The following is a 27,471-nucleotide window of genomic DNA, read 5'->3' on the forward strand; positions in this document are numbered from 1 at the left end:
CTCTCAAGGCCCCAGCAATTTCCTCCCTTGCCTCTCTCAGTATTCAGGGGTATATCCCATCAAGCCCTGGGGCTTGTCTACCTTAATGTTTCTCAAGAACCCCAATACCTCCTCCGTTTTGATCTCAATGTGACTCAAACTATCTACACACCCTTCCCCAGACTCATCATCCACCATGTCCTTCTCTTTGGTGAATACTGACACAATGAAAGTAGTTGAGGCCAAAACATTGAATATTTTCAAGAAGCAGTTAGATATAGCACTTGAGGCAAAGGGAATCAAATACATAAAGGGCAAAAGAGTAACTCGGGAGAAAGTAGGGCCTCTTAAGGATCAACCAGGTCATCTGTGTGCGGATCCACAAGAGATGGGTGAGATCGTAAATGAATATTTCTCATCAGTATTTACTATTGAGAAAAGCATGGATGTTAGGGAACTTGAGGAAATAAATAGTGATGTCTTAAGGAGTGTACATATTACAGAGAAGGAGGTGCTGGAAGCCTTAAAGCTCATCAAGGTAGATAAATCCCCGGGACCTGATGGAATGTATCCCAGGACGTTGTGGGAGACTAGGGAGGAAATTGTGCGTCCCGTAGCAGAGATATTTGAATCATCAACAGCCACAGATGAAGTGCCTGAAGATTGGAGGGTAGCAAATGTTGTGACCTTGTTTAAGAAGGGTTGCAGAGAAAAGCCTGGAAACTACAGACCAGTGAGCCTAACGTCCGTAGTGGGTAAGTTGTTGGAAGATATTCTCAGAGACAGGATCTACAGGCATTTAGAGAGGCAAGGACTGATCAAGGACAGTCAGCCTGGCTTTGTGAGTGGAAAAATCATGTCTCACAAATTTGATTGAGTTTTTTTGAAGGGGTAACCAAGAAGGTAGATGACGGCAGTGCAGTTGATGTTGTCTACATGGACTTCAGATGTAGTTTAATTTAGATAAATGTGAGGTGATTTATTTTGGTAGATTGAATCGAGGCAGGACCTACTCAGTTAATGGTAGAGCATTGGGGAGAGTTATAGAACAAAGAGGTCTAGGGGTACAGGTTCATAGCTCCTTGAAATTGGAATCACAGGTGGACAGGGTGGTGAAGAAGGCATTCAGCACGCTTGGTTTCATTGGTCAGAACATTGAATACAGGAGTTGGAACGTCTTGTTGAAGTTGTACAAGACATTAGTAAGGCCACACTTGGAATACTGTGCACAGTTATGGTCACCCTATTATGGAAAGGATATTTTTAATGAGAAAGAGTGCAGAAAAGATTTACTAGGGTGCTACCGGGACTTGATGGTTTGAGTTATGAGGAGAGGCTGCATAGACTGGGACTTCTTTCCCTGGAATGTAGAAGGTTTAGGAGTTATCTTATAGAGGTCTATAAAATAATGAGGCATAGATAAGGTAGATAGTCAATCACAGAATCATAGAAACCCTACAGTGCAGAAGGAGGCCATTCGGCCCATCGAGTCTGCACCGACCACAATCCCACCCAGGCCCTACTCCCACATATTTACCCGCTAATCCCTCTAACCTACGCATCTTAGGATTCTAAGGGGCAATTTTTAACCTGGCCAATCAACCTAACCCGCACATCTTTGGACTGTGGGAGGAAACCGGAGCACCCGGAGGAAACCCACGCAGACACGAGGAGAATATGCAAACTCCACACAGACAGTGACCCGAGCCGGGAATCAAACCCGGGACCCTGGAGCTGTGAAGCAGCAGTGCTAACCACTGTGCTACCGTGCCGTGGTTCAACATCTTTTCCCAAAGGTAAGGAAGTCTAAAACTAGACAGCATAGGTTTAAGGTGAGAGGGGAGAGATACGAAAGAGTCCAGAGAGGCAATTTTTTTCACTCAGAGGGTGGCGAGTGTCTGGAACGAGCTGCCAGAGGCAGTAGTAGAGGCAGGTACAATTTGTCTTTTAAAAAGCATTTAGACAGTTACATGGGTAAGATGGGTATAGAGGGATATGGGCCAAACGCGGGCAATTGAGGCTAGCTTAGTGGTAAAAACTGGGCAGCATGGACAAGTTGGGCCGAAGGGCCCATTTCCATGCTGTAAACCTCTATAACTCTATATGGGGGAAGGTGGGATTAGGCTATTGAGTTGGATGATCAGCCATTATCAGAATGAATGGCAGAGCAGGCTCGAAGGGCTGAATGGCCTCTTCCTGGTCCTATTTTCTATGTTTCTATGTATTGCATTCCGATAAGATCCTCATTTACAGTCAATTTTATTCCTCTGGTGCACAGTGTAAACAGTGTACAGAGAAAACAATAGAAGAACAAGAGGGACCATTCTCCATCTCAGTGGAACAGTGTAATTTAGCTAGAAGGTTTTCTCTCACTATTTTTATGACAGTTGTCAGGCAGCTAAGAGCTAACTCTATATTTTTATGATATATATCTACATATTGTATATAATCATCCTGACTAATCCAATTTAAGGCTTTAAACTGACTGAAGCCACGACTGCCTATGACTCACACAAAATGAATTGTTGGCCTCCAGGACAGCAACAACCTTCTTATCCCTAAAAATGTGTTAATGCTCCTGTGAGTGCAGAGATCAAATCCCAAGGAATTGTACTAAGCCCCTTTACAGTTCTAAGGCAAGACACTGGCCAATGGAGATGTTACATCTGTGAGGACAAAGGGACCTTGAAACCTCTGCTGAATTTATTAATGGGTGAAACACCAATCACCTCAAGAATCCAGACGAGGAATCTACATCCCAACAAAAACAGAAACTGCTGGAAAATCTCAGCAGGCCCGACAGCATCTGTGGAGAGGGAACAGAACTGATGTTTTGAGTCTAGATGACTCATCCAGATTTGAGACATTAACTTTGTTCTCTCTCCGCAGATGCTGTCAGACCTGCCGAGATTGTCTGGCATTTTCTGTTTTTGTTTCAGATTCCAGCATCCACAGTAATTTACTTGTATCTTAGTATGGAACATATGTCCTTTAGTTGAAACAAGGTGGAGAAATGGGAGTAATGTCACATGACTAGCTCCCCCTTCACCTCCAGTCCCCACCGCTCAAGCTGCTAGAACCTGTAATGTTGCTTTGTGGAACTGAAAGAGGCAGACGCTATTTTCCATACAGCAGAAAAGGGCTCAGGTTTATGAATACCTGGCTCCCCAGCGACACTGTTTCAGCTGTAAGTCCTGTACCTGTGCTGGCAAGACTAGTTCATCTCTCTATGCTTCTCCCATTGTGGAAGTTGGGGATACTGGATAAGTGGGCTATCCTACACCACCTGTTAACCTCTGTGAAGGAATACACCACTGGACTTTTAATTCTGTACTCTGCATTATGTGAAGCAATAGTTCTTATCTTCCCTGTGGTCTTTGAGCTGTGCCTCTTTCTTTCTATATTTCTCTTTCATTGTATGAATACTGGGGGCTATGTAGCAATGGCTCTTCTTGCATTTCGAGGGTTTATAAAATAAACCAATCCTTTTCGTTCACCCGGTCTTGCGTTTCCTGTGGGGTTATTAATAAAAAATGGATCACACCAAAACTGGGAGGTTGGGAAAAATGCCACCGCTCATGAAGGAAGAAATTAAAAAGCCAAAATCAGATTTCTGTTTAAAGGTAGAGAGAGGGGAAATCATGGCTGCTAAAAATAAAGCCTCTCTTATATGTAACACAGTGGGAATGGTCCCTCTGTCACTGTGTGTGTTTGTGAGTGTGTGTGTGTGTGTGTGTGTGTCGGGGGTGTGGGTGTGTGTGGGTGTGTCAGTGTAAACACAGTGGGAATGGTCCCTCTGTCACTGTGTCTGTGTGTGCGTATCTGTATGTCTGAGTGTGGGTCTGTGTGTGGGTGAGTCAGTGTAAACACAATGGGAATGGTCCCTCTGTCACTGTGTGTGTTTGTGTGGGGGTGTGGGGGTGTGTGTGTCTGTGTGTGTCGGGTGTGTGTGTGTGGGTGTGGGTGTGTCAGTGTAAACACAGTGGGAATAGTCCCTCTCTCACTGTGTCTGTGTGTGTGTCTGTGTCTGTGTGTGTGTGTGTCTGTGTGTGTGTGTGTCAGTGTAAACACAGTGGGGATAGTCCCTCTCTCACTGTGTGTGTGTGTGTGTCTGTGTGTGTGTGTCAGTGTAAACACAGTGGGGATAGTCCCTCTCTCACTGTGTGTGTGTGTGTGTGTGTGTCTGTGTGTGTGTGTCAGTGTAAACACAGTGGGGATAGTCCCTCTCTCACTGTGTGTGTGTGTGTGTGTCTGTGTGTGTGTGTCTGTGTGTGTGTGTCAGTGTAAACACAGTGGGGATAGTCCCTCTCTCACTGTGTCTGTGTGTGTCTGTGTGTGTGTGTGTCAGTGTAAACACAGTGGGGATAGTCTCTCTCTCACTGTGTCTGTGTGTGTGTGTGTGTCTGTGTCAGTGTAAACACAGTGGGGATAGTCTCTCTCTCACTGTGTGTGTGTGTGTGTCAGTGTAAACACAGTGGGAATAGTCTCTCTCTCACTGTGTGTGTGTGTGTGTGTGTGTGTCTGTGTCAGTGTAAACACAGTGGGAATAGTCTCTCTCTCACTGTGTGTGTGTGTGTGTGTGTGTCTGTGTCAGTGTAAACACAGTGGGAATAGTCTCTCTCTCACTGTGTCTGTGTGTGTGTATGTGTGTGTCTGTGTCAGTGTAAACACAGTGGGGATAGTCCCTCTCTCACTGTGTGTGTGACTCTGAAGGAGTATGTTATTGCTGTGTGTAGTGAGATGCTGCAAATCAGTTTATTTCCATTTTAGAGTTGGAACTGGCTCTCGTTATTAGATCTCCTTCCTCCTTCGTCAGTAATATATTCCTTGTCTTATTTGATTGTGCTGCCCACTTTAAAATTGAACAGTTATCGTGTTACTGCAGCCTGGAGAAAGAAAGCTTGAATGTGTTTCATGCCTTTCACTGCATCTGAACATCCCAAAGCGTGTCAGTGTTTTTGAAGTGTATTCAGTCTAGGAGGTGTGGCACCAAATCTTTCCAAAGCAAGGCCCCAAAAACAACAACCTGATCATGGACACATTCTCTGATTTCAAGTGTCAGTTGAAGGAAAACGTTTGGGGCAAAGCATGACAGAACTACTCCTGACCAGAAGGGGCACAATGCAGAATTTCCTCTATCAATCACACAAGGATGTGGTTGGGATTGGTTTTAAACAGATTTTCAGGCCCATTTGCCATGGACCCAATCCCGTTACGGCCACTGACTCTTGTGGGAGGGCCATAACTGGATTTGCGCTGGGCAAATCTCAGAATGAGACCTTCCCCACCTCCCCACCAGCCACATCATCAGGTTCAGACCAAGTGAGGGCATGAACCTGATTACAATGAATTTAAATACATTTATATATTCGTAAACAGCTTTACGCTGTTGCTTCCAGGGTTGACACATATTCCCCACCGCTGGCATGATGTCACATGGACGGGAATCAATATCGCTCTCCAGCAGTTGAGATGGCAATGCCAGGGATGCAGAGGCCACGTAGCCCCTGGGTGGTCAGTGCCCTGGCACCTGGCAATGCCATGGGGCGGGGCCAGGAAGTGGGGCGATGATTGGGGGCGCATCAACTGCCAGTGATACTGGGATGATTTCTGGCAGTGTTGAAGGAGGGCGGAGATTGCTGGTGGTGTTGCGGGGGGAGATTACCGGCGCTGGTGGGAGGTATGAGACAGCCTAACGTCCATTGGAGAGGAAGGGGGGGGGGGCGGTCTGCCTCTTCATTTTGAAATTGGGGTGTCCTTTAAAAAAGGTGTCCAGATCTCTGTGGAACTGGCTTTACCAGTGTGATAGGCATGTCACCGCCCCCCGACACCCACCCCCCCTGCCCCCTCAAGATTGGCAGTACACAACATGCCCTCCCCCCTGTCTTTTCTGACAAAGTGGCAGAAGGTCCAAAGAAAAAAGCTGGCTGTTTCTCTGGGGAGAAAAATGCCAGGTTTCAGTCAGTACCTGACACTTTGCCATATTTTGGGAAAATTCCAGCCATTATTTATGTTATGTAACTCTCCTCCACACAACATTTTCCCAGGTTAATAACCCTGCTTTATCTGGAGACTTTGCTGTAGTTTCAGTCATGAGTTCTATTTCCTATAGTTCATACAGAGTCTGTTTAAATAGACTCTGCTGATCATATAGAGTCTATTTGCCGTATCTCCCACTCTGACAAAGTGATGTTGTTAAGACAATGAATCCTTCTTGGTTCCTTCTGCCCAGGTTGCTCTCTCTCTCTCTCTTTTTCTCTTCCCCAGACCATCCAACTTACCTGTGGCCTTTTTATCCTGAATGGGAGTCATGTAGCCATCCTCATCCAGCTCACCTCTCTGCCCACGCTCTGACAGGAAGACTGTGGGGTCTGCGCTGTATCGCTGGGTGGCGCTGTCTTCCCGCGGGCGTGGCGGTTGCTTCCTCAGCGTCCCGTTACAACATGCGTCATCAAACACCTCCAGTGATGAGGCTGCACCCTGATCTTCCAGCGTGGTGGAGCCAACACAGGGGGGTGGCCGACTGTGCAGAGTCAACCCTTCCTCTGGCCCGAAGATCCCCTCACGGTACACAAACTGATTCTGTCACAACAAAAGAAAATAATGTAAGCAAATTATATTTACATAGCATTTATAATGGAGGAAAACATCCTAAGATGGGTCAAAGAGGGAGACTTTAAGGAAGGATAGAGTCATAGAGGTTTACAGCATGGAAACAGGCCTTTCGGCCCAACTTGTCCATGCCGTCCCTTTTTTCTAACCACTCAGCTAGTCCCAATTGCTCGCATTTGGTCCATATCTCTCTATATCCATCTTACCTATGTAACTGTCTAAACGCTTTTTAAAAGACAAAATTGTATCCACCTCTACTACTACCTCTGGCAGCTTGTTCCAGGCACTCACCACCCTCTGTGTGAAAATATTGCCCCTTTGGACCCTTTTGTATCTCTCCCCTCTCATCTCAGACCTATGCCCTCTAATTTTAGACTCCCCTACCTTTGGGAAAAGATATTGACTATTTAGCTGATCTATGCCCTTCATTATTTTATAGACATCTATAAGATCACCCCTAAGCCTCCTACGCTGTGAGAACATTATTCAGTCCTCTTGCTTGTTTCGCTCAGATGATAAGTGATCTGTACCTGAACTGCAGGTTCAATAAAGCTTAACACCCAAGCCTAACAAAAATCTATCAAACTCTTGAAATTTTCAATTGACCCTCAACCTCAATAGTTGTTTCTAGGGTAGAAATCTAGAGTTCTATTATTCTTTGTGCGAACAACTGTTTCTTGTTATCAGCCCTCAACTCTAATTCTAATATTATGCACCTTGTTCTGGGTTCCTCAACCAGAGGACATATCACAGAACCACAGAATTGTTACGGAGCAGAAGAAGGCCATTTGGCCCATCGCGTCTACACCAGCTCTTCAAATGAGCATTATGACTTGTTGCCATTCGTCTGCCTTTTCGCCTTACCCCTGCACGTTTTTTCTGTTCAAATAATCATCTAATATTCACTTGAATGCCTCGATTGAACCTGCCTCCACCACACTTGCAGGCGGTGCATTCCAGATCAGAACCACTCGTTGTGTGAAAAAGATTTTCCTCACATCGCAGTTGCTTCCTTTGCTTAGTTTCTCTCCAACTACCCTTTCAAATCGCTTCATCACAATCAACTGGAGAGAGAGTTGGGAAAGTTTAGGATGGATTTTTGGACACCAGTCTGACCCATGGCAACCATATCTGCAGTCAGTGTGTGCAGCTTGAGGAACGTCGGCTCGGAGTTGAAGAGCTGTGGTCCAAGCTTCAGACACTGCCATACATCATGGGGAACCGATGGTGTAGTGGTATTATCACTTAGACTATTAATCCAGAAGCTCAGCTAATGTTCTGGGGACCCGGGTTCGAATCCCGCCACGGCAGATGGCAGAATTTGAATTCAATAAAAAATATCTGGAATTAAGAATCTACTGATGATCATTGTTGATTGTTGGAAAAACCCATCTGGTTCACTAATGTCCTTTAGGGAAGGAAATCTGCCACCCTTACCCGGTCTGGCCTACATGTGACTCCAGAGCCACAGCAATGTGTTGACTCTCAGCTGCCCTCGGGCAACTAGGGATGGACAATAAATGTCCCCAGCCAGCGATGCCCATGTCTCATGAATGAATTTAAAAAATGGTGGAAAGCTACTTGGACACTTTGTTTCAGGAAGCAGTCACACACACACTTCAGATTTAATCTGTGGTCAGGGACAGTGCAGCTGAGTGAGGCAGGTATGGGCTTCCAGAAGGAAGCATTGGAGGACCCTCAGCCCCTACAATTGTTCAACAGATTTGAGGCTCTTGCAGCTTGTGTGGTTGGGAGCGGGGACTTTAAGGATGAACCAACTGACCATAGCACTGTGTCACGGGGGGAAACATTCAAGTTCCATGGGGGCCGGGGGGGGCAGTGGAGAAAAAGGAATGTAGAAGTAATAGTATAGTTAGGGGGATAGACAATGTTCTCTACAGCTAAGTGCGTGAGAACCAAAAGCTGTCCAGTGTCAGTTAAGACAACTCCTCAGGTCTGGAGAGGAACATGGAGTGAGAGGTGAAGGCCAAATGGGTGACACTGACACAGGTAGGATTAAAAAAGAGGTTATGTTGAGAGAGTGTGAGCTGCGAGGGGCTAAATTAAATTCAGAAATTTATTGTCTGGGCCATGAGCAAACTGGCATTGGTTAAATAAGGTCAGCAAGTTGAATGGTTGGTGTGAGAGAAACTGGTTTTGATTCATGAGACACTGGCACCAGTACTGGGGAAAGACAGAAAGGTGTGTCGTTGGGACTGTCTTTAATTGCACCATACGAGGATGAATGTCTTGGAAAATCACATAAATAGGGCAGTAGAGAGGGTTTTAAACTAGATAGTGGGGAATAAGAGTTCACATCAGGAGAGATTTAGAAAGTTATTGAGAAAGTACAAGGTATAGAGCAGGTGACAATATGGGGAATAATAACTAGAGTGTGACAGGAGGGGACAGGCCATAAGGGCGTATCAGCAAATAGGTTCTCTAGTGATTCCTGGGATGTAGAGGTTTCTTGTATGAGGAAAGATTAAGCAGGTTGGTCCTATACTCATGGTTTAGAAGAATGAGAGGTGATATCATTGAAACATATCGAATTCTGAGGAGGTTTGACAGGGTAGATGCCACGAGGATGCTTCACCTAGTGGGGGAATCTAGAATTGGGGCCACAGTTTCAACATAAGGGGTCTTCTATTTAAGATGGAAATGAGGAGGAATTTCTGCTTTCAGAGGGTCATTAATCTTTGGAATTCTCTACCTCGGAGAGCAGTAGAAGCTGGGTCATTGAATATATTCAAGGCTGACAGATGTTTGATCTACAAGGAAGTCAAGCATCAAAGAGGGCAGGCAGAAAGGTGGGGTGGAGTTAAGGTCACAATCAGATCAGCCATGATTTTATTGAATGCGGATCAGGCTCAAGTGCCAAATAGCCTTACTCTTGCTCTTATTTATGTTATGTTCTTATATTATGAAGAAATCCAGATCTTAGATCCTAGTCTTTAGGCGAAGGTGCGAATACTAAAGATAGAGCGATGGTGGAGCACAAGGGGCTGGGATTGGAGGAGCATAGAGATCTCGAAGGGTTGTAGGGTTGGAGGAGGTTACAACGCAAATGAAGTTGCACTGATTAACCAATGCTGTTCCTTCACCTTCCTCACATGAACTATGCTGTGGGTAAAATCGCTAGCACTGTTCCATATCAAAGTCCAATATTGTGCGGAATCACAGTCAACAGGTGTAGTCAGCATCCAGTCCAAAATGCACAATGAATATAATGATGTGACACTTGATTAAAACGGGGCTGCATATTGCAGCTGTTTTATAGAGCTGGAAGGATTTGGGGTTGGTGGTAAGTGGATGCAGGTGGGAATAATGTGATTGGCCAGCTCCTGGTGAAGGCAGCCAGAACCTCTCAGGTTATTGATGTGTTGTGAACATTCTCAGCTGACGGAAATTACGCCAAATTCCTCCTCAACTGATGGAATAGCTCCCTTTCATTTTTACATTTTAAACTTAATGAGGGCAAAATTGGCCCATGCTGGGCATGGTATTGGCTGTCTGAACTACCACACGCAATCAATGGGACTGAATACTCAGTGAGTTTTCATTTTCTTTCCTGGGATCTGGGTGTCGCTGGCAAGGACAGCATTCATTGCCCGTCTCCAATTGCCCTTGAGTGAGTGGTGAGTCACCTTCTTGAACTGCTGCAGTCTTTATGGAGTAGCTACACCCTCAGTGTGGTTAAGGAGGGAGTTTCAGGATTTTGATCCAGCAACAGTGAAGAAATTGTGGTCTATTCCCAAGTCAGAATGGTGAGTGGCTTGGCGGGGAACTTGCATATGGGTGATGTTCCCATGCACCTGCTGCTCTTGTCATTCTAGCTGGTGAAGGTCACAGGTTTGGAAGGTGCTGTTGAAGAAGGTTCGGGCAGTCGATGTCTTAGCCTGTTTCACATTTCCTGACTGTTCCCAATTTCACCCCCCAATATCAATGAGGGGATTTCAACCCCCCATCGCAGGTCCACTACATATGTTCACTGGGTGGGTTTGACATCCAATGTTTTAGCATTGGAAACGTGAAGAACACACTCAGCTGCTAATTCTGCCTCCTGCCTGTGCTCTAACAGATGAGATTGGTGCCAGTCTATGATCCATATCTGTGATTCCCTTAGTCTTTGTTCACACTGTTAAAGTAATGTCCAAAGATGTGCGGGTTAGGTTGATTGGCCAGGTTAAAAATTGCCCCTTAGAGTCCTGAGATGCGTAGGTTAGTGGGATTAGCGGGTAAATATGTGGGGGTAAGGCCTGGGTGGGATTGTGGTCGGTGCAGACTCGATGGGCCGAATGGCCTCCTTCTGCACTGTAGGGTTTCTATGATTCTATGATTCTATGAAATGTTGGAATTTGTTAAGAGTGGGAATTCTTTGAAGTTTAAAGTTTATTTATTAGTCGCAAGTGGGCTTACATTAACACTGCAATGAAGTTACTGTGAAAATCCCCTAGTCGCCATATGACTAGTGTTGGGTGAGGATATATCAAATTGGAACTTAGTTCAGCATTTTGAGTCTTATTTAGAAATTTCAAAACTGGAACAGAAACGGGAAGTTAGTGAACTGAAACTACCTTTCAGTGGCAATAAACCGTCATCCAGCTCAAAGTGGTTGTCACAATAAATGCTAATTACTGTGAGCGGGAAGCTGAGGCGCCACTTGGAACTTGGGTGTGGCTCAAACAGATTTAAGTCAATAGAATCTGCTGACAGAGTGGTGGCAAATGCAGTGCGTCATAAATAGAGTGAAAGTTGGGATGCAAAGTTGGAAAAGCTCAGCAGGTCAGGCAGCATCCATGGAGAGAGAAACAGAGTTAACATTCCGAGTGGAATACTCTGTCAGAATTCTTCAGACTCTTCTTCTCTCCTAAGTCATATTCGACTCAAAACATTGACTCTGTTTCTCTTTCCACAGATGGAACATAGGAACAGGGCTAGGCCATTCAGCCTGTTTAGTCTGCACTCCCATGGCTGATCATCTACCTCAATGTCATTTTTCCGTGCTATCCCCATATCTCTTGATCCCTGGGTATTTCCAGCGCTTTCTGTTTTTATTTTGGATTTCCAGCATCCGCAGCATTTTGCTTATATTGTAAAAGTTGGGAATTTGGTGGAGAGACAGAATGAAGTGCTGCTGTGTGCTCCCAATCCTTATAGTGGTTCATGTAAGCTTGAGGCAACAAATATTTTAAATTGTTGACCAGTGTTAGTGCTTACTACAAGCTAGTGTGCAGAAAATAAAATTCAACAACAAGCTAAAAAATGGATATAAATAACCTGGGCTAAGAAATAGCAGAGCAGACTGTGTGCCTCGAATTTGTGCACAGCAAGACTGTGCCAAGCAATCACATCTGCAGCAGATATCTCAGTTTCTAAATCGCTGGAGTGTGAGTTGGAGACATAAGGGAAGGGGAGCAGTATCTGGACTGTCTGTTTCAATCTTCAGTCACAACTCGGTAGTGACTTCAGTCACTATCGTGGGTGGCACGGTAGCACAGTGGTTAGCACTGCTGCTTCACAGCTCCAGAGAACTGGGTTCGAATCCCAGCTCGGGTCACTGTCCATGTGGAGTTTGCACATTCTCCCTGTGTCTGCGTGGGTTTCCTCCGGGTGCTCCGGTTTCCTCCCACAGTCCAAAGATGCGCGGGCTAGGTTGATTGGCCATTCTAAATTGCCCCTTAGTGCCCCGGGATGCAAAGATTAGAGGGATTAGGGGGTAAATATGTAGGGATATGGGCCTGGATGGGATTGTGGTTGGTGCAGACTCGATGGGCCGAATGGCCTCTTTCTGCACTGTAGGATTCTATGATAATTCTAACTCATAGAAAGGGAGCTAATACGATCAGTGGTGTACAGAGTAAGGGAAACCTAGATAAGATGGAGATCAAAGATCCGCAGAAACTCCGGAGAACCTATCTAACAGATACAAATATACCTGCTGCCTGTGAGGATCAAGATAAAGACTCCTGGAAGGACAGCCCAAATGTGGACCACAGAACTTTGGAGCAAGAAGCAGCCCAGAGATGGGAAGAGGAGGGGAAAGGATAAAGTGGCAGTTGTGGGAGATTCAATAATTAGGGGACAGAGAGCGACCTTTGTAAACAGGATCAAGAGTGTCACATGGTATGTTGCTTTCCAGGTGAGGGACATCTCAAAATGACTTGAAAAAACATTGAAGAGGGAAGGGTTTGTTGTTGTTGAGTTTTATGCAGTTGGTTTGCTCCATGTTGGGACCAGCAACATAAGGAAGAGCAGGCAACAGGACCTGGTTGGAGACCACCAGGAACTAGAAGCTAAATTAAAGTATAGGAACTCGAGGGTTACGATCCCTGGATTTATTTATTACCTGTGCCATGTGCAAATTGTCAAATCAATAAGCAAGTTCAGGAGGTGTAGTGTGGGAAAGAGAGGTTCCATTTAATGGAATCATTGATACCAATATTGGGACTGGAAGGAACTGTACCAAGGTCCACCTGGGAGTAGGGTTCGAGCAGAAAGAATAAAAAAGGCAGTTACAAAGAATTTAAACTCATAAATGTTGGAGGCCAAAAATGGAAAAGGTCGTATAAACAATTGTTCAAAAACCAACAAAAGGAAAGGGAATAGCTTAACAGTTAGAAATTGTGCTTTGGGCGCCACTGGTAAAGGGAAACCTAAAAAATGTAAAATAATTAAATCTGGAGAGAGGAATAAGAAACGTGAATAAAACATTAACAGTGAAGGATAGGTTATGGTGTATCCCCAAATAAGTATACTTTATACAAAAACAAGGAGGATAAGGAATAAATTGATTGAACTGCAGACACAAACTTAACTTGGAGGGTTTGGCATGGTGGTCATTACTGAGATATAGCTACAAGACAGTCAAGACTGGGTACTAAATATACCAGGTTATAATGTTTACAGAGAAGATTAGGAAAATGCGAGGCAGAGGAGTCATTTGAGTAATGAAGGGTGAATTCTTTTAAATGAGGCTGGAAAATATAATAATGTAAACAGGCAGTGAAAACCTTATGAGTAGAATTAAAACAATAGAAGAGGTACTGCTGAAAAAAGCAGTATGCTGTCAAAACTTTTCATCTTGCACTCTTCAGAATGCCAAATTTAAAAGGGACCAAAAATGTATATCGCATGAGAAAAGAGATGCTGACTGGTTGGACAGCCAGCTCTGATTGGTCACGATATTGCCATGACAAATGCATTAGGGAATTATTATCCCCCATGCTTTGTTTGAATGGCTTGTATGAATATATGTAACTTCTAGCAAGTGTAAAAGCTACATTGTGAGCCCAATTGATAATGTTAAATTGGTTATTAGTTTTAATTTAAGATGAAGAAAATAACGTCCTCAAAGAGAAACAAACTCCCAGGACCAGACGGTTTCCATCCAGGGTTTGAAAAGAAGTAAGTGAGTACCTTGCAAATGTCCCAAATATAATCTTCCAAAGTTCTCTCAATTCGGGTACGATTCTTTTGGATTAGAAAATTGTGCATGTTATTCTGCCAGCGAAGTAAGGTGATGGAGGGAAACCAGAGAATTATAGACCAGTTAGCCTAACAGCTGTTTTCAGGAATTTACTAAAGTCTATAACTGAAGATAGGGCAATTCAACACCTTAAAAATATTCAGCTGATCACAGAGAGCCAGCATGGATTTGGAAAAGGTAGATTGTGGCTGACAAACCTGATTGAATTCCTTGAACAACTGATTAAAACAGTGGGCAGGGTGATGTATAAGGATATTAGAATGCATTTGATAAAATCCCTCATAACAGGCTGTTAGCTATAGTTGAAGCTGACAGAATTGAAGACAAACTATTGACCCAATGAGGAAACTGGTTGCGTCAGGAGACAGAGTAGGAATAATGTGCAGAATTGGCAGAATGTGACGAGGGGTATCTTGAGAGGATTTCTGTTGGTATATTTATTAACACTTGGATAATGGGATAGAGAGCTAAATTTATGCAAATTTGCTGATCATGCAGAGATAGAAGGCATTTTTCTTTTTATTAATTTACAGGACATAGCCCTTCCTGGTTGGCCCAGCATTTATTGCCCGCTCCTAACGGCTCTCCATTTCAGGGGGCATTTGAGAGTCAACCACATTGGTTTGGAGTCACATGTAGGTCAGACCGGGTAAGGACGGCAGATTTCCTTCCCTAAAGGGCATTAGTGAAGCAGATTTTTTTTTTAAACAACAATAATTTCATGGTCATCATTAGACTTTTTAAATTCCAGATTTTGTTGAATTCAAATTTTCCCATCTGCCATGGTGGGATTTGAACCCAGGTCCCCAGATCTTGCACTGGGTCTCTGAATTACTAGTTCAGTGACAATACCACTACACTATCACCTTCCTGGAGTGTAGATGGAAGCATAACATTACAAAGAGATAGTGATGGATTAAGTGAATGGACAAAACCGTGTTGAATTAATTTAAATATTGACAAATGTGAGTTAGCCCACTCTAACTGTAAAAAATGGTGAACCAATGGCGGTCCAAGAGTCTTGGGGATCCAGGTGTAGAGATCATTAAAATGTCATGAACAGGTCCGGAAAATTATCAAAAATGCTGATGGGACGCTGGGCTTTATGTCAGGACGACTAAAATACAAGGGGTAAAAGTCATGTTTCAGCTACACAAAGCCCTGGTTAAATCACAGCTGGATATTGTGAGCAGTTCTGGGGAGGATATACTGGCTCTGGAAGGAGTGCAGTGTAAATTTACCACAATGTCAACTGGACTTCAAGGGTTAAATTACTAGGAGCGATTACACAAACTGGAGTTGTGTTTCCTGAATTTAGAAGCTTAAGGGGTGAATTGATTTAAGTTTGCAAGATATTAAGGGGAACAGATTGGGTAAATGGAGAGAAACTGTTTCCATTAGTTTGGAAGTCAAGGAATAGCAGCAGAGCAAAAAAAAAATAGAGACAGATCTTTCAGGGGTGAAATTACAAAATATATCTTCACACAAAGGGTGGTAGAAGTTTAGAGCTCTTTTCAGGAACTGGCAATTGATGCCAGATCAATTGTTACATTTATATGTGAGATTGAAGGTGTTTTGTTAAAAGTTGTTAAGGGATAAGAGGTAAGGGTGGATCCCCTCGGGGCCAGTATGAAGCACATTGCTTCTCTTAATGTATGTTCATGACTTAAACTTCGGTGTACAAGGCACAACTCAACATTTGCAGCTGACACAAGAATTAGAGGTATGGTGAACTCTGAGGAGGGTCGTGCTGGACTGCAAGAGGTTATAGATAGGTTGTCAGAACAGGTTGGGAAGAAAGACATAATGATACATGGGAGGAAAAATGAGGGTCAATAATATAAACTAAAAGGTACAAGGGTACTATTGTAAAAGGGGTGCATGAACAGAGAAGCCTGTGCACAAAGCATTGGAGGTGGAAGGGCAGGTAAAGAAAGTGGTTTACAAGGCAGTGCTGGCTTTATAAATTGAAGTGTAGAGTACAGAAACAAGGAAGTTGGATGCATCTTTGTACAACACTGGATATCGTGAACAGTTCTGGGCACTGCATTTTAGGTAGGATATGAGTGCTTTAGTGGGAGTGTGGAAAAGATTCATGAGAATGGTTGCAGGGATGAGGAATTTCAGTTAACTTGTCGATAAATTGGAGAAGCTTTGGGTTAGCAAGAGCATCCTGAGCATTTTAGCACTTCTGCCTCACAGCGCCAGGGAGCTGGGCCGCGATTTTCCCATCCCGACCCGCAACTTTTCTGTCGGGTCGGGGTGGGAGATGCACATCGCCGGCCTTGTTCTGGGATTTGTACATGCGCGGGGAACGCATGCGAGGCTCCCAGAGCCGGTGAACAGTCACAGGCCAGACCACGCTGGAAACCGGCAGGAAGGCAGTAAGTCATTTAAATCTGTTTTTAATATGTTTTAAATGTCTTTTGAATGTCATTATCGGGAACTTACCGATCCCGTTTGAATCTCCCACCCCGCCAGGAGTACTTCATTCAGGTAGGGTTTACACCAGCTTCCCACGTTCGGGGAACTAGCGGGAGACCCCGCCGGAATGAAGAGGGGGCAATCGGGGCCCCCCAGGGAGTCGGGCTTCAGGGGGGTGGTGCCCTCTGAGCATGGGCACCTTGACAGTGCCAGCCTGTGCCCCCTAGCACTACCTAAAGGGCAAAGTACCCATGCCTGGGGGGCACTTTAGCACTGCCCACCAGGCATCAGACAGTGCCAATGGGGTGGAGCCTATTGTGGGCAGGGGTGATCGGTGGGGGTCCCCGCTGCCACTCTGCATGGTGATCAGTCTGGGATTGAGGGAGGGCAACGTTTGGGGCAGGCTGGGAGGGGGGGTGGGTTGGTCTGCCGAGGTGGGGCCTATCTCCTGGGAGGGGGGGTCTGACTCTGGGGGAGGTCAGCGCGGGAGGGGGGCGGGGTCTGCCGGGGTGAGGGGGTGGTGGGATCACCACTGCTAGGGGGGGGGGGGAGGGGGCTGGACATCGGGGCGCTCCAGGACAGGGTGGGGGTGGGGGGGAGGTCAGGGCTGGCCCGGGAATTGTTGTGGGGGCCGTGGGGGAAGGGCTGGAGGGGCAGCACTGCGAGGGTCCCAGGCTGGCCAGTGATCAAGCTGGGCAGCAAACAGGGAGTCTCACAGATTGGGGCCACTCTGCATGTACAGAGTTCTAGACTGTCAAACTCCGGCGTGAATAGGCCCTGCACCCCGCTGGGTTTTTAATGAGATCACGACTGGGACCTCTGCAGTAAGAAATTTAACAACACCAGGTTAAAGTCCAACAGGTTTATTTGGTAGCAAAAGCCACACAAGCTTTCGGAGCTCCAAGCCCCTTCTTCAGGTGAGTCACCTGAAGAAGGGGCTTGGAGCTCCGAAAGCTTGTGTGGCTTTTGCTACCAAATAAACCTGTTGGACTTTAACCTGGTGTTGTTAAACTTCTTACTGTGTTTACCCCAGTCCAACGCCGGCATCTCCACATCACCTCTGCAGTGCACAGAGTGGGGAGATTCGGGTAAGAAGTTGAACTGACAAAACAGTCGGGATCTAGAACCGTGGGGTTATGCTGCAACTGTACAGGACCTTGGTGAGACCACATTTGGAATATTGTGTGCAGTTCTGGTCACCTCACTATAAGAAGGATGTGGAAGCGCTGGAAAGAGTGCAGAGGAGATTTACCAGGATGCTGCCTGGTTTGGAGGGTAGGTCTTATGAGGAAAGGTTGAGGGAGCGAGGGCTGTTCTCTCTGGAGCAGAGGAGGCTGAGGGGAGACTTAATAGAGGTTTATAAAATGATGAAGGGGATAGATAGAGTGAACGTTCAAAGACTATTTCCTCGGGTGGATGGAGCTATTACAAGGGGGCATAACTATAGGGTTCGTGGTGGAAGATACAGGAAGGATATCAGAGGTAGGTTCTTTACGCAGAGAGTGGTTGGGGTGTGGAATGGACTGCCTGCAGTGATAGTGGAGTCAGACACTTTAGGAACATTTGAGCGGTTATTGGATAGGCACATGGAGCACACCAGGATGATAGGGAGTGGGATAGCTTGATCTTGGTTTCAGATAAAGCTCGGCACAACATCGTGGGCCGAAGGGCCTGTTCTGTTCTATGTTCTATGTTCTAACAGTTTTCCCGCCAATTCAGTGCTTTTGGGAGAATCGCAGCCCTGAGTTCAATTCCAGCCTTGGGTGACTGTGTGGAGTTTGCACATTCTCCTGTGTCTGCGCGGGTTTCCTCCGGGTGCTCCGGTTTCCTCCCACACTCCAAAGATGTGCATGTTAGATGGATTGGCGGTGCTAATTTGCCCCTTAGTGTCCAAAAGTTAGGGGGGATCAGTGGGGTAAATCTGTGGGGTTATGGGGATAGACCTGGTTAAGTGACTCTGTCGGAGAGTCAGTGCAGACTAGATGGGCCAATTGGCTTCCTTCTGCACTCTCGATATTCTATGGAGGCTATGTTACAGTGATGTCACTCACTGAGAGAGGATTCTGGGTAGTATCGTAGAAGACAGCTCTAGCTGTACGTTAGTCTTATCCAACCGTTGTAAATAATCAGCACATAAATAAATGTTTTTGGCATAAAAGCCATTGCCTCCAGAGGGATAACTTGTCGAATAAGAAGCTAATGAATCCCAAAGCAAACCCATGGTAACAGCAGGTTGTTTTCCTTAGAGATTCAATCGAGGTGTTCAAAATTATGTATGGCCTAGACAGTATGGTGTTCCTATTGGCGGAAGAGTTGTGACCCAAAGAATGCAGATTTAAAGTAATTGGCAAAAGGAATCAAAGGAAAATGAGGAAAAATCTTTGGGGCTACGATCTGGAATGACCAACTGAAAGGACGGTAGCATGGATTCAACTGTGACTTTCAAAAGGGAATTCGATAAGTGCCTGAAGGGAAATTATTTGCAGGGGTATGGGGAAAGAGCGGGTGGGTAGGGCTAGCTAAACTGCTCTTGCAGTGACTGGTCTGGGTTAGACAGGCCAAATAGCCTCTGTGCTGTGACCATTCTATGATTCTATGGTATTGTCATATTCTAAATGGAGTTAAGTTGCAGAGCAGCTAAGATCCCATTGCATCGTGGAAATGGTTTGAGGAGCTGAATGGTTTACTCCTGTTCCTACATTATTATCCCTCAGTGTGTAATCCCCTCAGTCTGTAATTTCCCTGTCAGTTATTCTCCAGTGAGTGAACTGGCCAAAGTGGAGCTGTGACAGAGACACTTAGACAATAGGTTGATTTACTGAGAAATTGCTGCATCTGAACAACCTTATTCATTGGCCACAACTATTGGAAATTGTAAAGAAGTATTTGCATTTGTGGAGAACCTTTCAGAACTCCAGAACGACCCACAATACTTTACAACCAATTGAGTACTTTTTAAAAGTGCATTCACTATGTAATGTAGAGAACTCAACAGCCAACTTCCACACAATGATCTGTGTTAGAGATGTTGGTTTAGGGATAGATACTAGCCAGGATACTGGGGATGTCTCCCCTGCCCTTCTTCAAAATAGTGTCATGGGATATTAAAAGTCCACCTGAGAAGACAGATACCATCTCGATTTAACAGCTCATTAACAGCCACCGTCACCTCAAGGGGGACAACAATCATCTGTCAGGCGTGGTTCATTAGGGCAAAGTACCCACAGAAGCTCCTGCCAGGAAGGAGTTAATGGACGGGATTTTCCAGCCTCGCTGGCCCAAAAACCGGAAAATCCCACCTGAGGTCAACAGACCTTTCCATGTTCTGCCCCTTGCCTGCTCCGATTTCCGTGGCGGCCAGGACGGCAAAAGTCCAGCAAATGTCTTTGAAACATATCAGATCCTGAGGGGTCTTGACAGAGTGGATGTGGAAAAGATGTTTCCTCCTGTGGGAGAACTAAGGGTCACTGGTTAAAAACAGGGGATCGCCTATTTAAAACAGAGATGAGGCAAAAGCTATCTCAGAATGATGTGAGTCTTTGGAACTCTCTTCCTGAAAAGGTGATGGAAGCAGAGTCTTTGAATATTTTTAAGGCAGAGGTGGATAGATTCTTGGTAAGCAAGCCGAGGGGGAGGGTGGGGGTTGATAGATTATCCGGAGGAGGGAGGATGCAGATCTGAAGTTACTATTAGGTCAGCCATAATCTGTGGCGGGGCAGGCTCGGGGGATTGAATGGCCTACTCCTGCTCCTTGTTTGTATGTTCAAAAAAAGGGGTAGGGGTGAAAGCTGGTAGAGAACGGGTAATGATTCAGTCAATTAAAAGTGAGTGAGAATGTTTTAATGAGAGAGAAATATTTTTTAAATGTATATTGTGCCTTTCAGATCTTTAGGAAATCCCAAAGTTCTTTATAGCTTTTATAGGTTCTTTACTTTTGAAGTATAGTTACTGCTGTGCCGTAAAAATGTAATCCTTTTAATTCTCTTTATATATTAGGCATATGTTAATCTGATTAGAGAGTACAGTGTGTGACAATATACTGTTCTGGGTACAGAAATATTTCCACACCTCTTGCCACTTTCAAATATTCATCACAGGCAACACTCAACACTTGAAAGAAAAAGGCCCTTCTGGTGGTGGAAGTTTCATTTCACCAAGAGTGTACAGAACACATCAGTAACCTTGTCATGCCTCACTGAGATTTCAGATGCGCTTCCACTAGCTGTCTTACATGGACTGGTGTCACTGCCCGGGAGAACAGATCTACTTTTATCGATGTCATCGTCTCTTCCTGAACCAACTGCTTGGACAGTTGTTTGGCATCTTCCTCTGAAAAGCTGTCATTCAGTGAGGCTTTATTTGTAAGGATCATTAATTGACATATCTGGACGATTTAATTTGGAGGTCCATCGAGGGAGGATGGAAACAATCCTGACATCTGCGCTTTGCTTTTTCCCCAAAGTGCTACAAATATCCGGTGAATAAAAAACTACAAGCCTGCTGGTTATCAAACTGAATTCTCTCTCACTGTATGGGTTTGAGCATTGTCACTTTGTGTCACATCCCTGTGTCATTATTATTTCGGCTGGTTACTGGGCACAGAATGCACTAACCCTTCAGTGATAGTTTTCAAACAGGTGGCGTTGCTCTGCTGCCCTCAAAATAGAATCTGAAGTGGCAATAGTTGCCATTAAATACGATGATCTGCAATTGGACATTTCTCTTCATGTCAAGCACGTGAACCTCTCACGTCATTTTGCAGCCGCCTTATCATAATTCAGGCTGGAAAAGATTTGAACAAACTCTCTGCCAATTATTTGTGAAATCCAAAACTCCAACCCCTTGAGGGTGAGAGCAGGGTATGGTTGGTAGATGCCAGGTGAGGTACAGCGGAGGGGAGGCCCTTTCTCTGCTGCCTTTGGTGTTTATTTCTCAGCAGTGCCCGTTGCAGTTCTAGTGTTTTCCTCTGGTGAAGTGCGGATTTCTTTGACTCTCTTTGAGTTTTAACTCCTGCCAGTGTGAAACTTCTTTGTGGCTAAAATTAGGAAAGGAAAATAATAAATTGGGCATTTTATGTAACATTAACTATTATCGAAATGTGATCCATAATAATGTAATTGCATGTGACCCTAACACAGTCCAGTATTTCAGCTTCTGATCCAGGATCTTCCCTCCAACTGTAACATGCATCTCATTCCTCCTTGGCTGTTGCCTTTCCCAGGGCCTTCCCTGCTCAGCACACAGCCCAGACTTCTTGGGGGGTGGGGAGGCAGTTTTGTGTCCGTGTGGGGTACTAAATTCTCTGAATTGATGTCAGCTCTGGATCTCTGTTACAGGCTCTGGACTTCTGCACGAGTGAACCTCTGCACATGCGCAGTTGTGTGTTGGTGGCCATTTTGCCTGGCCATGTTGCGTTGGCAGGAGACACATGTTGTTTTCAGGAGTTTAATTTTGTTTTCATTCTGCAGCAATAGCTTTCCTCCACTCCTATTAACGACTGACAAGATACTTGGACTGCTTCCAGTACATCAGGCCTATTATCTATGCCCGCTCACTCTGAGACAAATCAAGAACCCATCTCCTTTGAATTAACAGACCTCATCATTTCAAAATTGCAATCCTCTAATGCCATGAGGAACTCCATCTCTCTGCAGTTCTTTTCCTTCATTCTAATCATTTTCTGAAACTCTGAACTGACCTTACATTTACAGAACTTAGTCTGGAAAATTTTCAGGGATGTTTTCAGAGACTGTATGTTGACCCTGACAAACACTAACACAGTTTCCTATCTCACATTCATTTCTGCTGGCTCTCAATTGGCTGCCGGCACCTCTGTCAGTTGATTCTTTTTTTCAGCACAAGTGATGTAAGCTGAAGTGACTAAGCATTACATTACTGCCCAATTTGATTGCATTTACTGGAGTGGCACCCAATCTGATAATGCTTCAACTTTTAAATTCTCTTTTAAATTATGTTCAAATTCCTCCATGGCATCTGCCGTGCCTATCTCCGTGACTTCCCGACGAACCTCGAAGAACCCTGTGCTCCTCCAATTCCAACCTGTTTCCCCATTGTTGATGGTGCTGCCTTCAGCTAGCTCCGGGATTCCCCCTCCTCCCAAACCTCTCAGCCTTTCTACTTCTCTGTCCTCCATGAAGACACTCTTACAAGCTATGTCTTTGCCAAGCTTTTCATCACCTGTCCTAACCTCCTATGTGCCTGGCTAAAGTGCGTTGGGATGTTTTACAATGTTAAAGGAACTATATAAATGCAACCAAGAGAGAAACTACTGGAAAATCTCAGCAGGTCTGGCAGCATCTGTAAGGAGAGAAAAGAGCTAACATTTTGAGTCCAGATGACCCTTTGTCATCTGGACATCTTTGACAAAGGGTTATCTGGACTCGAAACGTCAGTTCTTCTCTCTCCTTACAAATGCTGCCAGACCTGCTGAGATTTTCCAGCATTTTCTCTTTGGGTTTCAGATTCCAGCATCCGCAGTAATTAGCTTTTATATAAATTCAAGTTGCTCTGATTTGTGCTGTCATCAGATGCCTACCTACCTGTCATTGGTGAGAGGATCATGACAGGTATCAGGCATCTGATGACAGCAAGGAGCTGGTCTTTCTGCTTTTGAACTTTTGGGCCAACTAGGTGGACTGAACTGTCCTGTACACAGCACTGTTGACATGTCCTGTATCACTCTCCTTCTTGTGGAGTCTATCAATGTCAGACTCTTCCCAGAATCTTCACAATAATCACTTTGATACCAAAAGGAACAAAGACTGCCAGAGCGACTGCAAAGTGACAGATCTCCTCTGAAGGTTCCAAGCAGGAGAAACAATCAATGTTTATGGTCTCTAAATATTTCAAAATGTTTGACTTTGTTGAAAGGTTTTTTTTTTACCTTTGGTGATTCTGTGAGTACATCTTTGGAGTGACGGGTACAGGCTGTACTGGAGCAGTGGACAAACGCAACATGGGGACACTGTTAATTTAAACAGAGGGTTCTTTGAATATCATCACCAAAGGTAAAAGTGATCAACTAAAGAAACTGACAAGGTGAACACTGATCTTAACATTAGTTAGCACCTCCAGGACAGAAAGAACAGACCCTTTCTGAACTATAGCCTTATGTGATAATGTACTGTCACTTTCACTCACACTGAGATGGCAAAATGATCCCTTGGAACAGACATGCCGTCTTCAGAAAAGGTAAAAAACAGCAAGTACACTGAAGCTTCCCAGTGAACTGGCTGGCCGACACCACCATGTTCAAGAACACTTTAACAATTAAACTAAAGTTTACTTTGTCCAGTGACTGATAAGCACTACGAATAGCAATCATTTTGCAGAAGTGACAGAATCATTTTCCCCACACCACTATCCATTGTTAATCCATTGCCCAAATACTCACTCTGCAATTAACCCATTGCCCAAATATTCCACTCTGCAATTACCCCATTGCCCAAATACTCCACTCTGCAATTACCCCATTGTCCAAATATTCCACTCTGCAATTACCCCATTGCCCAAATACTCCACTCTGCAATTACCCCATTGCCCAAATACTCCACTCTGCAATTACCCCATTGTCCAAATATTCCACTCTGTAATTACCCCCATTGTCCAAATACTCACTCTGCAATTATCCCATTGCCCAAATATTCCACTCTGCAATTATCCCATTGCCCAAATATTCCACTCTGCAATTAGCCCCATTGCCCAAATACCCACTCTGCAATTAACCCCATTGTCCAAATATTCCACTCTGCAATTACCCCCATTGTCCAAATATTCCACTCTGCAATTACCCCATTGTCCAAATATTCCACTCAGCAATTAACCCATTGTCCAAATATTCCACTCTGCAATTACCCCATTGTCCAAATATTCCACTCAGCAATTAACCCATTGTCCAAATATTCCACTCAGCAATTAACCCATTGTCCAAATACTCACTCTGCAATTACCCCCATTGTCCAAATATTCCACTCTGCAATTACCCCCATTGTCCAAATACTCACTCTGCAATTACCCCCATTGTCCAAATACTCACTCTGCAATTACCCCGATTGTCCAAATACTCACTCTGCAATTACCCCATTGTCCAAATACTCACTCTGTAATTACCCCCATTGTCCAAATATTCCACTCTGCAATTAACCCATTGTCCAAATATTCCACTCTGCAATTCATAGAAGTCTTCAATCAATGATCAGCACACAACACTGAATTGATGGTTGCTTTAAAATCACCATCGATATCATAGAAACCCTACAGTGCAGAAGGAGGCCATTCGGCTCATCGAGTCTGCACCAACCACAATCCCACCCAGGCCCTACCCCCACATATTTACCCGCTAATCCCTCTAACCTACACATCCCAGGACTCTAAGGGGCAATTTTTAACCTGGCCAATCAACCTAACCCGCACATCTTTGGACTGTGGGAGGAAACCGGAGCACCCGGAGGAAACCCATTGTCCAAATATTCCACTCTGTAATTACCCCCATTGTCCAAATATTCCACTCTGTAATTACCCCCATTGTCCAAATACTCCACTCTGCAGTTACCCCCATTCTCCAAATACTCCACTCTGTAATTACCCCCATTGCCCAAATATTCCACTCTGTAATTACCCCATTGTCCAAATATTCCACTCTGCAATTACCCCATTGTCCAAATATTCCACTCTGCAATTACCCCATTGTCCAAATATTCCAGTCTGAAATTACTCCATTGCCCAAATACTCCACTCTGCAATTAACCCATTGTCCAAATACTCCACTCTGCAATTATTCCACTCTGCAGTTACCCCATTGTCTAAATACTCCACTGTGCAGTTACCCCATTGTCCATGTACCTCTCAGTCCAGTTGCTTCACTGTCCAATTATTCCACTGTCTAGTCACTCCACTCTCTCGCAATCCCAAGGTCGCATGGCCCCATACACCAATGATATATTAGTGTGTTACTTTCTCATCTCACTCCCCCATCAGCTCAAGGTTGTGTCCCTCATTGGCCTTTCTTTCTACTCTCCTGTTCCTCAGTGCCCTGTCACCTTACAATCCCATCACCTCGCTGTCTAATCATTCCATGGTCCAAGCACCTAACTGTCATATCATCAGCGCACTATCCAGGGGTGCCACTCTCCTGTGGCCACATTCTTCCATGGGCATTGTTTCACCACCTTGGGAGATTGCTATTAACAATACAAGCATATAAAACAATGTGTTAAAAGTTCCCAAGTCATTGCCATAGTGGGTGGAGTTTAATGCCCTCCCCCAACTGAATCTGAGTGTGGGGGGGGGGAGGGGGGGGTGGTATTTAATTATGGGTGGAGATTGTGTTGCCTACCTTTCTGCCCTGATTAAGTTTCCTGCCCACGCTGCCAATTAAGACCCGTGTCCAAAAAGGGCCATATCTTGTCACCACTGGTATCTACCCAGTGCGGGCAGGGGGACCCGCCATGCAGGAAGCCAGGCAAGCCCTGTTGAGGGTGCTTACACTTTTCCGGGGCATGGGGGTGGACGTTCAGTATCTGCTCGGGGGACCAGGCATTAAGGAGAGAGGGGGCACTATGAGATGCCAACCCCTTTTCCCCACACGACCCCCAACCTATCACCCCCCATCTGTCTTGTGGCCTGAGTCTCTCGGCAATCCTGAGCCCCGGAGGATGTGTCGCTGACAGCTGTCACTGCTTCGCTGGCACTACGAGGCAATGCTCAGTTGTCAGCATCTGACTAACTGGAGTGGGGGCAGGATTTCCAACCCCATGCGTCCTTGATGCCTGGGAAGACCCATTGCCGCCCAGCTAAGTGCCTGATTTGCATGTAAATCGGTGGGCCTTCCTGAAAGGAGGTGTCACAGGGTTCTCCAACTGAAGGCCAAGGTCCTCATCGCCCCCATTAAATACCACCCTCTATTTGGAAGCTTCCTAAAGTTAACTTGTGAAAGTCACATTAGAGCCACAGAGTGTGTCAGCCTAACACCATGATGCACACAATAGTGAAATGAGGTGGTTTATTACCAGAGGTACAGACACACATTTTCTGTTAATATGAAACAAAGATAACTTTGTGTTGATGCAAATTGTGCATTTTCTGGGCTACAGCAAAGGTTTACAAGATTATTTAATGTATTTAAAGAACATTGACAAGCAGCACTTGGCAGTCAATGGTGTGCTAAAAGCTCATCCAGTGTGAATAACTCAATAACTGTATACCAATTTTCAATTTGTGAATGTTCCAGTGTGTTTTACAGGTCTCCTGCTTTAATCAGTTCTACACCAGCATAAAACATGCTTCAACATTCATTACATTGTGATATCATGCTGGGCAGAAGTAATTGCCTGAAGCGAAACTACTAGTCCATTCATTTGGATTTTGGATGTCTACTTAAACTACCCTGTCAAACAATATACTGTTGGTTCAAACATTTTATTGAAGAAGTGTTAGGCCAGTGTAGCATCAGAATAAAACAAATCTCATTTGTCAACCTCTTTTCCTTTACTGTGCCATCAGATTTTCCTTCTGTGATAGTGTGGCCCCTTTTAAAGGGTGATCCTTCGTGGGCCATGTGTCCAGGCCAGAGCCAATGGAGCACACGAACCTGGACCAATTGGGAATGAGGGCAAACATTCCCGAGGCTGGAGGGTTTCAGTTGGAGTCAACGCATTGTTAGGAATAGACCTGTATAGTTGTGCTGTTAAACCTTTCATTATAAATATCTCTTCTTATCAATAAATCCTTCAGTTAGTTATGTGCCAGATCAAGTCACTTCGAATTATTACACTGGCAACGAGGAAAAACCGAATCCGTCATCAAAAGCCCGCAGTGCAGAGTTGGAGGGGGAGAATGATCACATGAAGTCGAAGTGCAAAAAGATAAAGACTCCGGCTTAAGATGCCATTATTTGGAAAGATAGAACCATTCAGCCCTGAAATCGAGAGTTGGGGGAAGTACACTGA

At 44.9% G+C, this 27,471-nt stretch overlaps 1 protein-coding gene across 5 annotated transcripts in view; it reads right to left on the minus strand.

The window, feature by feature from the left end:
• The window catches only part of LOC144503876 (receptor tyrosine-protein kinase erbB-4-like), a 1,146,325-nt gene that overhangs the window by 16,945 nt on the left and 1,101,909 nt on the right, over positions 1-27,471 (minus strand). For 2 of the 5 annotated variants that reach the window (XM_078228890.1, XM_078228887.1), the window contains exon 27: positions 6,261-6,561. In XM_078228890.1, coding sequence (XP_078085016.1) covers positions 6,261-6,561 — 301 coding nt within the window. Of the gene's footprint in view, positions 1-6,260; positions 6,562-23,408; positions 23,490-27,471 lie in introns of all 5 variants that reach the window. The other 3 variants (XM_078228889.1, XM_078228886.1, XM_078228891.1) reach the window with 3 other exon arrangements.

The sequence above is a fragment of the Mustelus asterias genome, chromosome 14 (assembly GCF_964213995.1).
Source record: "Mustelus asterias chromosome 14, sMusAst1.hap1.1, whole genome shotgun sequence".
In the NCBI taxonomy this organism is placed as follows: domain Eukaryota; kingdom Metazoa; phylum Chordata; class Chondrichthyes; order Carcharhiniformes; family Triakidae; genus Mustelus; species Mustelus asterias.